General features: G+C 44.3%; 1 protein-coding gene across 1 annotated transcript in view; it reads right to left on the bottom strand.

Annotated features, from left to right (window-relative positions):
• Positions 1 to 418: 418 nt before the first annotated feature.
• LOC126457999 (ATP-binding cassette sub-family C member 4-like) overlaps positions 419 to 21,733 on the bottom strand; it is a 271,245-nt gene continuing 249,930 nt past the window's right edge. Inside the window, exons 23-25 of the mRNA XM_050094771.1 lie at positions 10,843 to 10,972; positions 1,152 to 1,262; positions 419 to 1,021 (exon numbers count right to left, since the gene is read on the bottom strand). Coding sequence (XP_049950728.1) covers positions 995 to 1,021; positions 1,152 to 1,262; positions 10,843 to 10,972 — 268 coding nt within the window. The 3' untranslated portion in view covers positions 419 to 994. The remainder of the gene's footprint in view (positions 1,022 to 1,151; positions 1,263 to 10,842; positions 10,973 to 21,733) is intronic.

The following is a 21,733-nucleotide window of genomic DNA, read 5'->3' as shown; positions in this document are numbered from 1 at the left end:
TGGTCGCCATTTTGAAAACTTTCTGTAATGTACAACACCATTGACTAAACAGTGCATTGCGTTTGCTGGACTTAAGGTGCGTGTGTATTGACTGTCGTTGTTCCTGGCATTCCAAAACATTCACTCTGTTTCAGGTGGCGCAGAAGCTTTTGAATTACCCAGCATAAATAGTTGAAAATAATGGAATAGATGCATATCATTTTCCTCAGCGTATAGTACGGCGTTTCGTAAATTCTTTAATGGTGTTCATAGTTAACAGTTCATCTTCACTTGATAACCCAGTCTTTTACATTACTAATTAACGCACAACTTTTTACTCACCTTTTGATCAGTAAGAATGTAGTATGGCAGTGTACTACGGAATGCTGCAAATGAACCAGTGCAGATATCAGTTTAATTGAAAAATTAATAATTTATAAAATGGTAACAATGTTTTATTTCTCAGTTATGGATACATCATTTAATGCTTCAGGTACTATCAGTTTTTTGTTATAACAAAAATATACATACTCCATGACACTGTGTTATTTTCACAATTCGTGCACATGTGTTCCGTTTTACAGAGAAATCTCCTCAATTACATCATTATTGTATTCAGTGAAGCACTGACATATTGCTGAACCTGAATACTGAAACCGACTAATAAGATACACTTTCTCTCGCACCACTCGCAATTCACTCACAATTCATGCAGAAAGAGGTCTGTGGGTAAAATATTTTTCTTTAAAAAAAGCGACTTACTTCAACAATGTCAATTTGTACATGATCTGTAACAACTACCTACAAAAGTTGCTACGCCATTTTCATAAATGCTAGAAATACTTAGAAGTATGGCACGTAATTTTAATAATGTACAGTAGTTAGGTCGTTATTTACATAGATATTTTACAATAATACTCCGACAGATAATCAACTGTTTAAAAATTATGTGACTAGTACAGCGTAGTAATTAGGAATGTGATCACATTTGGTTCAGTCTTGCAGGACTCGAGATTCAATGCGCAACTTTTTCATTATAGCACTGTAACAGAAAGATCAATATATCGTCATTTTGATGTGAAAAAATATATGACTTAAAAATACTAAAAACAAACATAAATAGCAGTACGCAGCAACAATCTATTTGAAATTGCTATTAAAATGTCACTTACTTCTTCAGCAATTCTACTAAGCTGTTCTGCCATAAGATATCCCGTTTGTCGGACCATTTTGGAAAACATGCCATCTTTCTTCTGTAGTAGTATATGTGGATGGTCAAATTCCTGAAGAAAAAAGAAGCAGAGCTAAACAGAGAATTTATCTCACAAGAATTGTATAATAGAAAAGGAGAGCATGGTGAAACCGGCTTAAATACTAGTTCTGCCGGTAACAGGTATTGCAACGTTAGATGAACGTATACTTTACAATGCATACGTTATTGATAAGATAACCATCAGCGGAGATCTGTATCGTTAGCCACATGAACTGATGAGATCACTGTCCATAAATTACTTTCGATATTACTATCTACATTTCCAATCATAGATACAAATAAAGTGTTGTTAACAGTGGCTTTTACTGTTTCATTTCCACGAAGTATCCTGGATCAAATTTTATTAAAGCTATATTATTTAAAAGTGTGACATATTTCGTATTCATGTGCTCGCTCTGTGTATAGCGTCTGTATACAGAACGCAGCAGAGTTACCTACTGCAGTTTCTACGTCTACAATTACATCTATATCTATACATTGCAAACCACTGTGAAGTACATGGAACAGGGTGCTGCCTCTTTTTTGAGCACCTTCGTGACACTCTCCCAAGGGTCAGACAAATCTATGACCACTTGTGCTTTCCTTCTGTGTATACGTTCAACGTCCCGTGAAATGGTACCAGTCGCACACACTCGAGCATTATTTTAGTATCGGTCACATGAATGTTTTTAAGCAGTCTCCTTTGTAGACTGACAGGATTACCCTAGTATTCAAATAATTAACCGAAGTCTACCACCTACTTTACCTACGAATGAGCCTATGAGATCATTCCCTTTCATATGGCACAAACTGTTATAGCAAGGTATTTGTATGATTTGGCCGATTTCAACTATGACTTACTGACATTGTGGTCTCCGGATACTAGGTCTTTACGTTTTTGGAGTGGAAAATTTTACATTTTTTAACTTTTAAAAGCAAGGTACCAATATTTGCACCACTTTGAAATCTTTTCAGGATTTCACTGAATATTTGGACAGCTATTTGCATACGATATAGATAACTGTACTACCTGCGAAAAGTCTGAGGTTACTATTATCATTGCCTGCAAGGTCATTAAGATACTCCATTAACAGCAAGGATTCCAACGCAATTCCATGGGGCACACCCGAAGTTACTTCTACACCTGTCGAAGACTCGCCATCCAAGATAACGTGCAGCATTCTCCCTACCAAGAAATCCGCAGTTCAGTAATAAATTTCGCTTCACACTGCATGCAGTCGAACTGTCGATATCAGGGACAGTTGTGTTACTGAGTCAAATACTTTTCGTAGTTCAAGAAAATATGTACCTAACTGACTGCTTTGATGCGTGACTTTCACGATGTCATATGACAAAAGTGCATGTTGGGTTTTACAGGTCCGATGTTTTCGAAATAAATGCGGGTTGGCATAGAGGATGTCATTCCGTTACAAATATCTCATTACATCTGAGCACAGAAGATGTTAAAAGATTATACTAGAAATTTATGCTCGGGATATTGAACGGTAGTTATTTGGACCACTTCTACTAGACTTCTTATGTTTGTTTTCAGCCACTCGACACTATTTGCTGTTCCGGGATCTATGGTGTTTTGGTTAAAAGATGGGAATTTCAACTCCGACGTTATTAAAAAAAACTAAGAAGTGACTTTTTCGAGGTGTTCTTCTGTTTTAGTTTTTTAAGTTTACGTATAATTCTGCATCATCTGACGGTATTATCCCATTATTAAATTATGTAGAGGTGTGACACATGTGTCCAATTGTACTGAAGATCAGTAACACTTAACTCGCAAAAGGAGGCAGTTATTAACTTTTAGACTGCCTTGACTACCATAGTGCTCTATTAGATGTGATCCAATGTTTGATTGTTTTGTCTCATTTCTCAGGGCTGTGGTTGGTGTCGAAGGAGGGGGACCTTCAAGGAATCAATTCGTACAATATGCTGTCTACGACCAGTTGCTGCGGGAACAACCATTTTTAAGAACAGGGGTAGTTGTAATATACCACGTGCTGGCATGTGTATTTAAGACCAGAATGGGCTAACACTGCAAATGTTTCCTTGAAAAAGACCGGATATATTATTCTGTAATAAGCCGCACGTCGCAGTCGACTCGCATCGCATAAGAGATGACGCACGAGACTTTCTGGAGGTGTATTCGATATTGAGTACTTTTCTAAGCAACAGTTATTCAAAACAGGTGACGAGAAAATGTTTCGCAACAAAAGACTACACTATCTGCATATCTGAAGAAAATTGTCTTGCCCTGGGAGGAGGAGCGGTTGCAACAATCGCCTCACGGGTAGAGTTACCACTACAGGGTAGATTCAGGTTTATTAATGTGTTCCTGGCAAACCGCCCAGTATCAGCAAAGCACCAATACACAAGTCAAGTGACAGCAATCTGAATGAGAATGAGGTGGCCCTGGACGCATGCCACCATGTACATTCCGCCACAAGTATTAGCGCTGGGTGAGTCAATGTATATACTAATAGCCGAAGAAGCTGGTACGTAATATGTTGTAGGGCTCCCGCGAGCATGCAGAAGTGTCGCAACATGACGTGGCAAGGACTCGACTAATATCTGAAGTAGTGCCGGAGGGAACTGACACCATGTATCCTGTAGGGCTGTTCATAAACCCGCAAGAATGAGACGGGGTGGGGATCTCTTCTGATCAGCACGTTGGAAGGCATCCCAGATATGCTCAATAATGTTCATGTTTGGTGGCCAGAGGAAGTGTTTAAACTGAGAAGAACGTCCCTAGAGCCACTCTGTAGCAATTCTTGACGTTTGGGTCATCGCATTGGTTTGTCCTCCTGGAATTCCCAAGTCCGTCGGAATGCACAGTGGACATAAATGGATGCAGGTGATCAAACAGGGTGCTTATGTACGTGTTACCTGTCACAGTCGTATCTAGACGTATCAAGGGTCCCATATCACTTCAACTCCACACGTCCCATGCCATTACAGAGCCTCCACCAGCTTGAACAGTCCTCTGCTGAGACTCAAGATCCATGGATTCATGAGATTGTCTCCATAACCGTACTCGTCCATTCGGTCGATACAATTTGAGATGAGACTCGTCCGACCAGGCAACATGTTTCCAGTGATCAACAGTCCAATGTCGGTGTCGAAGGGCCCAGGCGAGGCATAAAGTTTTGTGTCGTGTAGTCATCAAGCGCATATGGATAATGTTTCGTTCAATGGTCCGCGCTGACACTTGTTGATGGCCCAGCATTGAAATCTGCAGCAAATTGGGGAATGGTTGCATTTCAGTCACGTTGAAAGATTCTCTTCAGTCGTCTGTGGTCCCGTTCTTGCAGGATATTTTTCCGGCCGCAGCGATGTCGGAGATTTGATGTTTTAGCGGGTTTCTGATATTCACGGCGCTTCAGTTATATTTAGACTCATACAGTATCTGATCAAAAGCATCTGGACTCATATTAGTGGACATAAATGTGAGGTGTGATCAGCATTGAGCTTGGAGACACTTTCAATGAGATGTCCGCATGTCTGTAGAGAAATGACAGCTGATTCTTGCTCAAGAGCAGAAAACAGGGCACGCCATGGGCCTGGAGCGAAGTCGACGTTCTAACTCATGCGAAAGTTGTTCCAGTGGGTTCAAGTTGGGTCTCTGGGCAGTCTGGTCCATTTCAAAAATGCTACTGTTCATGAACCATTTGCCTCACAGGTGCTACTTTATGACAGGATGCATCGCCTTGTTGATACAAAAAAACATCGTCTACTGCACCCTGTACAAAATGCTGCACAATGTGTTCATATCCTTCACCTTCAGCATTTAGCCTTTTCATAAGCGCAGTAAGGGAACCAAAGCCCTAACCACGAAAAACACCCACATACTGTGATAGCACCTCATCCACATTTCACTGTTGACAATACACATGATGGCAGGTAACGTTCTCTAGGTATATGGCACACCCTAACCCTTCCATTGGATTTCCGCAGAGTGTAGCGTGATTCATCACTCCAAATCATTCGTTTCCAATCATTCACTGTCCAGCAGCTTCACCCAATCGTCGCTTAATATTGACTACAGAAATGTGTTCCTCGTGAAGAGGTGCTCGACCGTTGTACACCATTCTTTTCAACTCGCTATGCTCAGTCATTGTGTAAGCTGTACTGTTGGTAGCACTTTAAACTCACGAGTGATTCCTTCCGCTGATTTCAAGTGATTCTTACAGCCTCCCTCCGCAGTGCTCGACGGCTCTTGTCCGTCAGTATATGAGGTCGGCCTGGTGTTCCTTTAGCTGTGATTGTTCCTTCGCGTTTCCACTTTGCCAACAGTCGGCTTGGGCAGTTTTAGATGATTTCACATGCTCTGATGGATTTGTCGTTCAGGTGACATCCATAGATTGGTCCACGTTCGAGGGCACTGAGGTCTCCTGAGCGTCTCTTTCTGCTGTTACTGCTTTTCTGTGGTAGCACAGTATTACTCCCTTGCTCTCCCCCCCCCCCCCCCTCCCCCTTCCAGGCCCTCCTTTTATATTGATGAGCCCGCCTCTCGTGACATCGAGTGGTCAATTCCACGTTACGTAAGTCTGTCCGATACTTTAGGTCATATAGTCTATTCTACACTCATACTCATAAATTAAGGATAATTGCAGAATGTAGTGCACCACGCAAAACTGGCGCTAATAGCATAGGCACATATGTAACACACACGACACAGATCTATGGTATTGGTGATAAGTTGAAAAAAACGCCCCGAAACACATGTGCTACAAAACGCCACTATTTCCCGAGCATGTACCCCGACATCAATATGGGATATGATCACCATGCACACGTACACAGGCCGCACAACGGGTTGGCATACTCTGGATCAGGTGGTGGAGCAGCTGCTGGGGTATAGCCTCCCATTCTTGCACCAGTGCCTGTCAGAGCTCCTGAAGTGTCGTAGGGGTTTGAAGACGTGCAGCGATACGTCGACCGAGAGCATGCCAGACGTACTCAATGGGGTTTAGGTATGGAGAACAGGCAGGCCACTCCATTCGGCTGATATCTTCTGTTTCAAGGTGCTCCTCCACGATGGCGGCCGCGTGGGGCCGTGCGTTGTTATCCATCAGGACGAAGGTGGGACCCACTGCACCCCTGAAAAGGTGGACGTAATGGTGCAAAATGACGTCCCGATACACTTGACCTATTACAGTACCTCTGCCAAAGACATGCAGGGGTGTACGTGCACCAATCATAATCCCACCCCACACAATCAAATCACGACCTCCATACAGGTCCCTTTCAAGGACATTAAGGGGTTGGTATCTGTTTCCTGGTTCACGACAGATGAAAACCTGGCGAGAATCACTGTTCAGACTATAGCTGGACTCGTCCGTGAACATAACCTGGGACCACTGTTCCAATGACTATGTACTGTGTTCTTGACACCAGGCTTTACAGGCTCTCTTGTGACCAGCGGTCAGTGGAATGCACCTTGCAGGTCTCCAGGCAAATAAACCATGTCTGTTCAGTCGTCTGTAGACTCTGTGTCTGGAGTCATCTGTCCAGTTGCTATGGTAAGGTCCTGAGCAAGGCTACCTGCAGTACCCCGTGACCGTCTGCGGGCAGTGATGGTGAGATATCGGCCTTCTTGTGGTGTTGTACACTTTGTACGTCCCATACTGTAGCGCCTGGACACTTTCCTGCCTGCTGTAATCGTTGCCAAAATCTGAGATCACACTTTGTGGCACACGGAGGGCCCGTGATACGACCTGCTGTGTTTGACCAGCCTACAATCGCCCTATTATTCAACCTCTCATAACGTCATCAATATGTGGTCTTGAAGCCATTTTCAACACACAGTCACCATTAGCTCGACTGAAGACGTCTGCACACCTACTCGCTGCACCGTAATCTGACATGCACCAACACACCTCTGCGTATGTGGACTGCTGCCAGCGCAAACCGTGTAACGACCGCATGTCAAATGCATTGCATGGTCATACCCCGAGGTGATTTAAACCCATGAACCGCCCACCAGAGCGTTGTTTCACTATGTATCGGCATTATCCTTAATTTATGAGCAAGAGTGTAGTAGGGTAGGAACCAAATGGAAGTAATATCTGAACAGTAAACGAAGAGAGAAAGCTTGCAGACTCCTTGACACGCTCTACTCTGGTTTTATCCCGAAGTTTGGTTCCAGTCTTTGACTCTACGACCACGTTCCGGAATACCATTAGAGTAGACCGGCCCGAAAATTCACAAGAGAGCTTAAGTTTACTGCAGTCGCAGCAGAAAATACGACCAGACGCTTTGTTCAACTTGACACACACATTCAGAATGAGGTCGCTTATTTTCAAGTACGAAATCGGTACCCATGGTGATATTAATAATATGGAAAAGCGGTAATGTTAAACCTGTGAACTGAAAGATCACGCGAGGGCCAGTATAATGAAGCATTACTGCATTCGAGCACTTGTAATATTAATTTTTCGTTTAGATCTACTACTAGTTTACCATGGATATCGTCATTTGTTCACGTAACCTTAACGTTAAAGAGTTCATGGAATCCATCTCCTGTTTCAAGTACACTCCTGGAAATGGAAAAAAGAACACATTGACACCGGTGTGTCAGACCCACCATACTTGCTCCGGACACTGCGAGAGGGCTGTACAAGCAATGATCACACGCACGGCACAGCGGACACACCAGGAACCGCGGTGTTGGCCGTCGAATGGCGCTAGCTGCGCAGCATTTGTGCACCGCCGCCGTCAGCGTCAGCCAGTTTGCCGTGGCATACGGAGCTCCATCACGGTCTTTAACACTGGTAGCATGCCGCGACAGCGTGGACGTGAACCGTATGTGCAGTTGACGGACTTTGAGCGAGGGCGTATAGTGGGCATGCGGGAGGCCGGGTGGACGTACCGCCGAATTGCTCAACACGTGGGGCGTGAGGTCTCCACAGTACATCGATGTTGTCGCCAGTGGTCGGCGGAAGGTGCACGTGCCCGTCGACCTGGGACCGGACCGCAGCGACGCACGGATGCACGCCAAGACCGTAGGATCCTACGCAGTGCCGTAGGGGACCGCACCGCCACTTCCCAGCAAATTAGGGACACTGTTGCTCCTGGGGTATCGGCGAGGACCATTCGCAACCGTCTCCATGAAGCTGGGCTACGGTCCCGCACACCGTTAGGCCGTCTTCCGCTCACGCCCCAACATCGTGCAGCCCGGCTCCAGTGGTGTCGCGACAGGCGTGAATGGAGGGACGAATGGAGACGTGTCGTCTTCAGCGATGAGAGTCGCTTCTGCCTTGGTGCCAATGATGGTCGTATGCGCGTTTGGCGCCGTGCAGGTGAGCGCCACAATCAGGACTGCATACGACCGAGGCACACAGGGCCAACACCCGGCATCATGGTGTGGGGAGCGATCTCCTACACTGGCCGTACACCACTGGTGATCGTCGAGGGAACACTGAATAGTGCACGGTACATCCAAACCGTCATCGAACCCATCGTTCTACCATTTCTAGACCGACAAGGGAACTTGCTGTTCCAACAGGACAATGCACGTCCGCATGTATCCCGTGCCACCCAACGTGCTCTAGAAGGTGTAAGTCAACTACCCTGGCCAGCAAGATCTCCGGATCTGTCCCCCATTGAGCATGTTTGGGACTGGATGAAGGGACGTCTCACGCGGTCTGCACGTCCAGCACGAACGCTGGTCCAACTGAGGCGCCAGGTGGAAATGGCATGGCAAGCCGTTCCACAGGACTACATCCAGCATCTCTACGATCGTCTCCATGGGAGAATAGCAGCCTGCATTGCTGCGAAAGGTGGATATACACTGTACTAGTGCCGACATTGTGCATGCTCTGTTGCCTGTGTCTATGTGCCTGTGGTTCTGTCAGTGTGATCATGTGATGTATCTGACCCCAGGAATGTGTCAATAAAGTTTCCCCTTCCTGGGACAATGAATTCACGGTGTTCTTATTTCAATTTCCAGGAGTGTACATATCGTAATACGAGGGTTGTCCAGAAAGTAAGTTCAGATCGGTCGCTAAATGGAAATCACAGTGAAAGTCAGAAACATTTTGCTTGGAAGAGTTAGCTACACTTTCCATATACTTCTCTAAATAGTCACCGCTCCGATTTAGACATTTGTAGGAGCGTTAGACCAAATTTCCAACACCATCGTCAAAGAAGGTAGCGGCCTGTGCTTTCCGATAATTCTCTACGCTGATCCATAGCGCATAGCCTGCGCTCAAGTGTTGTCTTCGTATCCAGCGTTTCATGTGAACAGAGATGATACTCAGGACAAGCCAATTAAGGCTGTGTTGTGGGTGATCGAACACTCAGGAGCGTCTTCACTGCCCCTGCAGAGTGAGGCTGAGAATTGCCATGAAGGAGGAAGTGTGCGGCAGCTGTGTTAGGTGGGCTGCATTCATTAAGGCGAAGCCTCTCAGCGGGCCCTCCCACTCGGCGGGAGACATCGTTGTTCCAAGCACTTTTACTCGCTCACAGTGCGCTCACAACTGAACAGAGCTTTTTTATGCGATCGACGGCCAGACTAGAGACACTACCCAACAGATATGTTGGGTAGTTTTCACTGTGGTATCCATTTCGCGACCGATCGGAGCTTACTTTCTGAAGAACCCTCGTAGGGCTCTTCGGAAAGTAAGCCACGATCGTCGCGAAATGGATATCACAGCGAAAATCAAAGCTCCTGTTTGCAACAGTTAACTTCACCTTCCAGCTACTTCTCTACAAAGTCTCCGCTCTGATTTAAACATCTGTCGTTGCATTGTACAAACTTTACAATACCCTTGTCATGGAATGCAGCCTCCTATGCTTTCTGACAATTTTCTGCGTTGAACTGCAGTTCGTTGTCTGTACCAAAATGTTGTCTTCCTAGCTAGCGGTTCATATGAGCGGGGAAGAAAATCAGAGGGAGTCAAGTCCGGGCTGTATGGTGGGTGATCAAACAGTTCCCGTCGAAAACGCTGCAGGGTCGTCCTCATTGCACCTGCAGTGTGCGGCCGAGAATTGTCAGGAAGAAGGAACTGCATGACAGCTACTTTATGTAGGGTTCATGAAATTAGGAGAAATATCGCGGCAGGCGCTATTTTCTAGGCATCTTTAAGCGCTCACTATGTGCTCAGAACTGAGAAGGGCGTCGCGCCGCTGTCTACGGGCATACTAGAGACACTGCCCAACACATATGTGCAAAGTTCCATCGGATTTTCACTAGGGTTTCCATCTCGCGACCGATCGTTCCTTAAATTCCGAATAGCCCTCGTATTTATTGAATTTCATGACTGAAGCTATTGAGTTAAATTTTGTAATTGACTTTATCACTAGCTTCTAATATTAACTTCCAGTAAATATCCAAGTAACTAGGAAAAGCGAGCACACGCAATGTATAGCTCTGCGTTTGCCTTGTTCTTCAACAAATGAACTGTTAATTTTTCTTCTTACTTTAGACTGTGCTATCGTTCATCATCGTCGCAGTTATAAGACTGATGTTGCGTACTAGAATTACACGAGCTGTACCTGTTAACATTTCGTATTTAATTACGTGTGGTAACCATAGACTAGATTCTCATCACACAGTGAACAACACAAGGAACTGAAATGTAATTTTTTTTGTAACTCACCACCATGCGACCGGCGTCCATTACGAGAACCTTATCGGAATCCATGATTGTGTTTAGACGATGAGCAACAGTCAGCACGGTACAGTGCGAGAACTTTTGTCTGATAGTCTTCTGGATCAGTGAATCAGTACTGTAAATGAAAACATAGAGTCATGAGATATCTTTGTCAATATACCGTTTAATGAAAAAGCTTAATCTTGGAGTAAAATTACGAAATACACTACTGTTTGTGCAAATTGCAACACCAAGAAAGAGGCATGTGACTACACTCAAACTTATTCCACAGATTAGGGACATGGCAATAGACAAATTAACAGATGAATTTGAGATGCACGTTGACCGTGAAAAATCAGTATGGTGAGAAGCCGCCACGAGCTGAAATTAGACCCTCTAAACGTCGTAGCATGGAATAAAAGACGGCGTGGTTGTGCTGCGAGAGATTCGAGTTCACTGTCATGCGGTTTCTATGCACGTCTACAAAGCATCGACAGTGGTTGTAGGAGGACCATAACGTACAAGTTGCCGACCGTTTTCAACATGTTCTATGAACAATATGTTAGGTGAACATGCAGACCAGCGAAGCTGTGGGACCCGTCGTTCTTCAAACATAGCTTGCGCGTTCTCGCAACATGTGGCTGGACATTATCTTGCTGAAATATGACATTTGGAGCTGCCTACAGCAGTTGGTGCCTCGGACCGTAAACACTTCTTGATGAAGTGATAGCTGTTCAGATTGCCTTCAAAACCTAGGAGACGAGATCGCACGCTATAGCCGATGACGCCCGAAGCCATCACACTTGGCGTTTGTCAGCTACGCCGCTCAACAGAACAGTCTGCCAACAGCGTTCCTCGCGGTATCGTCTGATGCGAACGCAGGCATTACTCTGTGCCAACTTGAAGCGGGACTCCTCCTAAAACACAATATTTAGCTACTTACCACGCCAGTGATGGCGCACACGTGCCCATCCTGGGCTGAAGCGTTGGTGGTTTCTGGTCGGTGGAAGGAGGCAAAAAATGATTCAAATGGCTCTGATCACTATGGCACTTAACATCTGAGATCATCAGTCCCCTAGAACTTAGAACTACTTAAACCTAACTAACCTAAGGACATCACACACATCCATGCCCGAGACAGGATTCGAACCTCCGACCATAGCGGTCGCGCGGTTCCAGACTAATGCGACTAGAACCGCTCGGCCACAAGGGCCAGCGGAAGGAGGCTTAATGATATGCGTGCCACGAGTTCAACACCCGTACCAGTGATCCAACTTCGAACGAACACAATGGACAAAGCTTTCTGTTGCTTACGACCATACGTGCAAGATTACTGTCATACCACAATGTGATCACAATGGTTTAGTATAAGTTCGTTGCTGTGTGTGACTCTCATCTATCCATTGGTTGTACATACACATCATTGATATACCAGCGTTCGCTGTACGGGCCGCAGTATGACGTACGACAGACTCGTTTCCCGGAGACCAGTCATCTTCCCAGTTCGAACAGAGTCACATTGTGACATCGATGAGGAATAATAGAATTCTGTTTGGACCTTTCCACTTCGCTGTATGAGTCTGCACCGACTGAGCGTGGCAAAACACTGACGTCTCCAGCCACATAAATGAAGGCAGTGCTGGGCCTAGGTGGACGCCATCGCCCAGCAAACTTAATCACTTATTATGGCTCCGCCGTTCGATACCTCCTTCAATTTTGGAGTCATTCAAATCGTTCCTTTGTGGATTCTGCAATTTTCGCAAGCGGTGGTGTAGTTTATGAATGAATTTTGATTCACAAATGTCCAATTCTGAATAATTAACGTTGGATACAAGTATAAATGACACTACTATATTGTGAAGATTTTCCTGTTCCTTTATTATGTTATTCTGGAAGCTATTAAATGAGTGACATTTACGTACTAGGGTCACTCCAAAAGAAATGCACACTATTTTTGTAAAAATACAGTTTTCATTCTGCATGAGTGAAAGTTTTACAGTGTGTAGATACATTCTTCCCGCTTGTTTTCAGACTTAGTTCAACCAGCTCCTGTGAGTGGCGCCGTCACAACAAGTCTTTAAGATGGCTGCTACACCTGACGTTCGTCAGAAGCAACGTCCTGTCATAGAATTCCTGTGCCGTGAAAACGAGACAGTGGGAAACATTCACAAGAGGTTGAAAAAGGTGTATGGAGATGCTGCTGTCGATCGCAGTACAGTTAGTCGGTGGGCAAGCAGGTTACGTGATGAAAGCGGGCACGGCAATATTGAGGATTGTCCTCGTAGCGGCAGGCCTCGTACTGCACACACTCCAGAAAATGTGCAAAGAGTTAACGAACTGGTGACTGTTGACAGACGCATCACAGTGAACGAATTGTCACGCTACGTTAGGATGGGGGAAGGAAGGGTTTGCAGAGTACTGAAAGTGTTGGCGTTAAAAAAGGTTTGCGCCAGGTGGGTTCCCAGGATGTTGGGAGTGGCTCACAAATAAACAATAAAAACGGTATGCAGCGAACTTTTGGAACCGTACGAGAATGGTGGAGATGAATTTCTTGGAAGAATTGTGACAGGTGATGAATCATGGCTCCATCATTTTTCACCAGAGACGAAGAGGCAATCAATGGAGAAGCATCATGCAAATTCACCCAAGAAAAAAAAATCAAAACCACACCTTCTGCTGGAAATGTTATGGCTACGGTGTTTTTCGATTCCGAAGGACTCTTTCTTGTGGACATCATGCCAAGTTGAACCACCATAAATTCTGATGCATATGTGACGACACTGAAGAAACTTCAAGCTCGACTGAGTCGTGTTCGACCACATCGGCAAAAGCAGAATGTTTTGCTGTTGCACGACAATGCACGGCCACATGTCAGTCAAAAACCCATGGAAGCGATCACAAAACTCGAATGGACAACACTGAAACACCCGCCTTACAGTCCTGACCTGGTTCCATGTGCCTATCATCTCTTTGGGAAACTGAAAGACTCTCTTCGTGGAACAAGGTTTGAAGATGATGAATCCCTTGTGCACGCTGCCAAACAATGGGTCCAACAGGTTGGTCCAGAATTTTACCATGAGGGTATATAGGCGCTGGTTCCAAGGTAGCGTAAGGCAGTTGAGAGGGATGGAAATTATGTGGAGAAATGAAAATATTGTTCCTGAAGGATGTATCTACACACTGTAAAACTTCCAAACATGTAGAATAGAAGATGGATTTAAAAAAAAATAGTATGCATTTCTTTTGGAGTGACCTTCGTAGATTTGCGCTCATCGTCTTCCATACTTTCGGACAAAAATTACTGAATGTGTCCCAGGAGGAAAGATCAGTATTCAGGGATACGATAGGAACGATCATTCGAAGCAAATAATTCCAGTAAACATGGGCATGCGTTAAGAGCTTCGAATAGTTCATGATCTTCGTTACTGTGAAACACATCTCTTCAACTGATCACGTACTCGTAAGTCTTAAGGTATTCACTTTAGAGCCCATGTTTACTGGACTTTTTTTCTTATTTTGATCCATACTACCTCCTCCGAAAACATGGAAAGCAAAGAGCTTGCAGTAGGAGACATTTGCTTTACATTATCGAAGATGAAGTGCTTATAGCTCGAAAGGTGTGCATTTTAGACCCTACATATACTAGAATTTTTGCTTCAAATGATCGTTGCTGTTATATACCCGAATACTGACCATTCCTCCTGGCGAACCCTATTTAACCGGAAGACAGTTTAAAACCAGCGGCTGCTAAATGACTTTTCAGCTGACGAGAAAATTTGAGTGAGAAATGAGCGATTGTAAACTGCTTACGTTACACAATAATCAAAATGTCTGCCGCATCGACGCCGATGTTGCTACCTTGGGAAACAACACACAATTCGTCTTGTGGTGTGCCCACTAAGAAGTTATCCATTGCTTACAATTCACGGTTGGTGTAACAAGCCTTACCACCAATGTGTGCTATCCCTGTCCGCTTGTAGCGTCATGGATCAGTATCCGATTGCAGAAGAAAGGATGTTTTCCTTCATACTGGAGTCGGTGGTCCAGTATCGCACGACGCACATAGCTAAGAGTGCGTCGATTCTGGCCACGGCTGCAGATATGACTTCACGCGATGCTGCAGAAGCTCCGGGGCACGGACGAAAGGAGCATTTAACTTGGTATCCGAAATGGAGCAATACTCGTTACAGGAATGTATTTAAAGTACGCTGAGGTGCACATATACAGATGGCGGTACTATCGCTTACCCAAGGTATAAAAGGGCACTGCATTGATAGACCTGTCATTTGTACGCAGGTGATTTATGTGAAAAGGTTATCGACGTGGTTGCAGCGGCACGAAGGGAATTAACTGTCTTTGAACGCGGAATGGTAGTGAAGCTAGATGCACGGGACATTTCATTTCGAAAATCGTTAGGGAATTCAATATTCCGAGATCCACAGTGTTCAATATTGCGAGTATTCCATGAATACCAAATTTCAGGCATTACCTCTTACCACGGACAACTCAGTGGCCGACGGTCTTCACTTAACGACTGAAAGCAGCGGCTTTTGCGTGGAATTGTCAGTGCTAACAGACAAGCGACACTGCGTGAAATAACAGCAGAATTCAATGTGGGATGCACTACGAACGTATCCGTTAAGCCTAGTTTTCACAACGACACTGGATTGCACGCAACTGCGCTGTAAGACGCTGCGCATGCGCGGTGTGAATGTGCGAAACTCGTCGCCGAAACTAAGCTCTTTCGGCTTGTTCAACTTTGGCGACACTAGTTGCATGAGTTTTGAGGTTAGGTGTGTCAGTAGGGAGTAAAAAAACTGGAATATGAAGTGGTGAACGGAGTAAACTGTTCGCTTTTTGGGTATCCGTGCTATGCATAGGAGTTTGTAGCATTTTAATTACGTTGACTGCAAAAAACAAGCAGCGGTTTGTTGCTCGCTCGAGACTGTCATACGCTGTCTAAACATGAGTTGGTAGACAATATCTGAGCTGTAGAGGAAAATCAACTGAATTAAAATTATAGGTGGACATATACAAATGAATTGATAAAAATACAGACAAGCAAAACTTTTGGCTGCAGAACAGCCCACGTCTACAACACTATAATCCCCTGGTTAGAGTTGAGCGATTCCTTTTTAAGGAAAATAGTTGACAGGAGAATAGGCTAAAAAAATCTGGAAAACTGAATTCTTTATTCGATATTAATTTATTTAAAACGTCACAGCAGTGCCTCCGATTCACAAATTGCAGTACAGATGATTAAAAATCTTATAGCGTCTACTAGCACAATTTCTTTCAGCAGGGTCGCTGAGCAACCGAGGAAACTTCTTTTCTTTATCCAGTCACGAACCCAAACACGTTTCTAATTTTTTTTATCTTTTGTCTTATGCAGCGATTTCATACCAACAAGCATTAACTCTGTCTCAAATCATACAGCTGCCAAAACTTTCATTTTACACATGACTACGGCACTCACAAGACGACGAAACTGAAGTGTACACTGGTGGCGCCGTGTCTACAGACATACGAAGCTCGTTGCGTCCAACTCGTTTCACGCGACGAGTGGCGCAAGGCAGTGTCGTCGTGAAAACCAGGCTTTAGGGCAGCGCGGCGAAATTTGACGTTAATGATGTATGGCAGCAGACGACCGACGCGAGTGCTGACAGCACATCACCTACAGCTCGTGACCACACCGGTTGGATCCCAGACGACTGGAGAACCGTGGCGTGGCCAGATGAGTCCCAATTTAAGTTGGTATGAACTGGTGGTAGGTTTTGAGTGTGGCGTAGACCCCACGAAGCCATGGATCCGAGTTGTGAACAAGGTACTGTGCCAGTCGGTGTTGGCCCCATAATGGTGCGGGTTATGTTTACATGTAATGGACTGGGTATTCTGGTCCAATTTAACTGATCATTGACTAGAAATGGTTATGTTCCGCTATTTGCAGACTATTTTCAATGATACAGAGATGGAATTTTTATGGATGATGCACCATTTCACCGGGCCACAATTTTTCGCGATTCGTTCGAGGAACATTCTGGACAGTTCGAGTGAGTGATTTGGTCACCAAGATCGTCTGATATGAACATTTGTGTGATATAATCAATAGGTCAGTTCGTGCACAAAATTCTGCACCAGCAGTACTTTAGCAATTATGGACGGCTATAGACGCAGCATGGCTCAGTATTTCTGCAAGGGACTTCCAACAACTTGTTGTGTCCATGCCACGTCGAAATGCTACACTACGCCGAGCATAAGGAGGTCCAATACGATGTTAGGAGTTATCGCATGACTTTTGTCACCTCAGTGTACGGTGAAGCTGATTGCAGTTCCTGGAAAGCCGAGAGAATGAAAAAGGAAAATTTTATCAGCAGGTGTCATCCTGGTCGGGAGGAATTTGTCGCCACCAACAAAAACTTACAAGCTGCTGCGTCGTTCAAGCAATAGAGGAATGAGTAAGGTTCTCATCGCAGCATTGCTTGCACAGTACAATTTGAGGAGATGGTGTTGGATCGTGTGGGAGAAGATTTATCAAACGTCAGCCGTCAACTTGTGCGTGAGGCCGGCCTCTGTGGCCAAGCGGTTTTATGCGCTTCAGTCCGGAACCGCGCGACTGCTACGGTCGCAGGTTCGGATCCTGCCTCGGGCAATGATTTGTGTGATGTCCTTAGGTTAGTAAAGTTTAAATAGTTCTAAGTTCTAGGGACTGATGACCTCAGATGTTAAGTCCCATAGTGCTCAGAGTCATTTGAACCATTTTTTTGCGCGTGAGACGCATGTTTTGAGTATGTTGCAGACAGTACTGCCGGAACAGCAGGTAAACCGCTGTCATATACAAGGTGTGCAAGCAATGGGGTTCAATGATTTCAACCCAAATTTTAATTTCATTAATAGATTATGTTGTAATGAATGTAGGTTACTATGGGCTTAAGTTGTCCTAACGTGGAAGATATTTATGTCAATAATAAACGAAATACTGATTTCCTACAGTTGAGTCCTAATCTTAAAGTGCTCGATTTACGATCTTCTACCATCTACATAACTTAACCCTAAAGCTTTGGGCCATCCTATACGTCTTCTACAGCTGCACCGTGATGACTATCTTTGTAAATGACGCTATGTTCACCACTGACTGCAGAAGTTAGTTATTTTCATTATTTCAGTTTCGGCCTTCCTGCCGTTATCAAGTGGTATACTCTACTTTTACAAAGTACTACATGACTGTCAACTCCAATCATGAGAAATTGATCACAAATATATTTTTTCAAGCAGCAGAAACTGTAGAATAGGGGAGTAATCTCGGCAATAAGTAGAACTTGAAGTTCCGTGGCCAAACGCCTGAAGCACATCACTCAGCAGTTTCAAAATAAGTGCACAATAATGACTCTCTTTACCGGAATCTGTGTTAAGACTAAATTTTTATTGGGATAAGATAATCTTCGTGTTCCCATTCTTAACCTGTCCTTTGATCTCAGACTTAGAATGCTTGTAGAATAATTCATCACTAATAACTGTGACGAGCAGTGGTGCATACGATTGTCCACTGTACTGGGGCAGGTGGGCTGTAGTTGCAGCGATCGACTGAATGTTTTGTTTCTCCCTCTGTATATGTATAACGTATTGTGAGCGGCGTTATCGTTACTACACCTGACATTCGATGATGCGCTGAACACACACGTGGCTGTTACTAACAGAACGCGATGTTTGGGTGTCCGGCAAGTTCCGAATATTCAAGGTATTTGAAACTTCCTGGCAGATTAAAACTGTGTGCCCGACCGAGACTCGAACTGGGGACCTTTGCCTTTCGCGGGCAAGTGCTCTACCATCTAAGCTACCGAAGCACGACTCACGCCCGGTACTCACAGCTTTACTTCTGCCAGTATCTCGTCTCCTACCTTCCAAACTTTACAGAAGCTCTCCTGCTGCAGAGTGAAAATCTCATTCTGGATTCAAGGTGTTTCTTTTAACTTGGGATAAATAAATATCTCGAAAACGATGCACCGTACGAAAAACATGTTATAGGTCAAAAGTTAATGTTAGTAAAGGGAACATCTGTCTATGCTACAGCTGTCCACTTACTAGCCACCTCTCCTGCCTGGACGGGGTCACATTGTATTTTGAAGTGAGAGTCCCCCCCCCCCCCCTCCCATAATTATTGCATATTCGGATTCTATTGCAAAAATTTTTGAAATGCAATAAAAATGGGGGTTACCATTTGAAAATACAAAGTTGATCCCGTCCACACAGGAGGCGTGGTTAGGATGTGGCCAGTTGCAGCACAGACAGATGTCCTCTTTACTAATATCAACTTTTGAACTAGAACATCTTTTTTTCGTAGAATGCGTAGTTTTCGAGATGTTTAGTTGTCTAAAGTTAAAACAAACACCCTACATATTCTGTGGCCGAGCGGTACTAGGCGCTTCAGACGGGAACAGCGCTGCTGCTACGGTCGTAGGTTCGAATCCTGCCTCGGACATGGATGTGTGTGATGTCCTTAGGCTAGTTAGGTTTAACTAGTCCTAAGTTCTAGGGGACTGATGACCTCAGATGTCAAGTCCCATAGTGCTTAGAGCCATTTGAACCCTGCATATTAACCAAAGCTGTTAGGAGATTACGCAAAATATGTAAGGTTTGATATCTTGTGTGATGTCCTAATTTCTTTGGTTAATATGTAGACAGGGTGACTTTTTATCGTGTATACAAACATCGCCCAAAGAAAGTATAGATAATTTGTAGACAAAAACTCCTATTCCCATTTGTCTGGCCAACTGTTTAGTCGATAATAACTAACGTCAGGGTTTTTATGTTTGGGAACAATTTTGGAAACAGGCACTCGCGCGCAAATGTCGGAAGAAGCACGCACGAAGGGGAAGGATGCTCCACTTGCTCTACTTCTTTCGCCAAGAAGCGGTGCTGGCCAGGCCTGGAGGAAGTACGATGTTTCCAGACTTACGATCTTGTTTCGCCAGCTTCAAGATTGAAACTTTTAGTGCACTTCTCGACTATCGTTCTTCGGCTAGGCGAAGCAGCTACATGAATGGGATTGTTTTAAGTGTGAATTATTTGGTGTTATGTATGCATAGAATCTATGAGAACTGGAGACACGCCATCATACTTTCGGAAAAAATATAATTCACAAGGGCATATTAGTGCGAGATTATAACACAATGAGCTTAATGGCTCATGCCCCAAATTGCTGACAAGAATAATATACATAAGAATGGAAAAGAAAGCTGAGGATCTTTTAGAAGACCGTTAGTCTGGCATTCGGAAAGGTAAAGGTAGCGGAGAGGTAGCGTTTGATAACTGAAGCAAGACTGACGAAAAATCAAGACACATTCATAAGATTTGTCGACCAGAAAAAAGTGTTCGATAATATAAAATGGTGCAAGATGCACGGAATCCTAAGAAAAATGAGGGCAATATGTAGGGAAAGATGGATAATATACGATATGTACAAGTGCCAAGAGGGTACAATGACTGGAGGACCAAGAACGAAGTGGTCGGGTTAAAATGCGTGTAAGGCAGGGATGTAGTCTTCCTCCCCTATTGTTCAGTCTACACATCGAAGAATCAATGATGAAAATAAAAGACAGGTTCAGGAGAGGGTTTAAATTACAGGACATACTGAGTGGAATGACTAGTCTGCTGACCACAGAATACAGATTGAGAGAAAACCGAAGGAAGAGGATAGGAATGAGGAGTAGGAATATGACATAATTAGGAAACTTATCTTCTAAACTGAGGACCACGAAGTACAAGAACTCGACCCATTCTGTTACCTTGAAAGCGAAATAACAGATAACGGACGAAGTTGAAAGATATAAAAAACAGACTAGCACAGGCGAAGAGATCATTCCTGTATAAAATAAGTCTACTAGTATCAAAAATCGATCTTAGTCTGTGGAAGAAATTTATGAGAATGTACATTTGAAGTGCAGCATTGTGTGGTAGTGAACCATGGACTCTCGGAAAACCCAAAAAGAAGAGAATCGGGGCGTTTGAGACGTGTTGCTACAGTAGGATGCTAAAAAACTGGGTAGACATAAAAAAATGAAGAGGTTCTCTGCAGAATCGGCGAAGACAGTAACAACAGTAACATGTGGAGATCACCGACAAGAACAAGGGAGAGGATGGTAGCACATACGTTAAGACATCAGGGAATAACTTCACTATTACTAGAGGAAGCTGTAGAGAGTAGAAACTGTAAAGAAGACAGAGATTGGAATACGGCCAATAAATAATTGAGAACGTAGGTTGTAAATGCTACTCCGACATGAAGATGCTGGCACAAGAGAGGAATTTGTGGCTCGCCGTATCGAAGTAGTTCGAAGACTGATGACTCACACAACTGTATTTCCGACTTGACGTTTGTGAGCTACCGAGAAGTAGTCAGAGCTTCATAAATCTGGATTTGCGTGAAAAATTATGCGTAACTTCTCAATTCCTTTCAGGACCCTCTGACATTTCAAGGTCATTATGGGGCTGCATCTCCATTAAACATGATCTGTCCCCTTTGGAGTTCAACGCGACTGCAATTTTTGCTATCTTGTAGAGGTTAGAAATATTAGAGGCCGTTCAAAACCATTCGACGAAATTTGAACGTGTTCCAAGAGAGCTAATGTTGATTATGTTTTTTTTTCAGCATCCCTATTTTGTGTCCTCCTGTGACATGACATGGACACACAAAACGACAAAGATTTTCTATAAGACCCCCCATTTCGGCAAAACCCTCAGTGCACCCACCCACCATTATTGAAAAATCTAAGAATGTACCTGTAGAGACAGAACCCGTGACGAAGTTCTAACCACTTGCAGACTGGCAACCCCTTCGACACCCCCTGGTTCCGAACGGCCTACTATCAGGGGCAACAGCAGCAATTTAGCGGCGAAAGAG

This window comes from Schistocerca serialis, chromosome 2 (assembly GCF_023864345.2).
Source record: "Schistocerca serialis cubense isolate TAMUIC-IGC-003099 chromosome 2, iqSchSeri2.2, whole genome shotgun sequence".
In the NCBI taxonomy this organism is placed as follows: domain Eukaryota; kingdom Metazoa; phylum Arthropoda; class Insecta; order Orthoptera; family Acrididae; genus Schistocerca; species Schistocerca serialis.
Note: the sequence above shows the minus strand (reverse complement) of the source record. Positions and strands in the feature narration are given on the sequence as shown.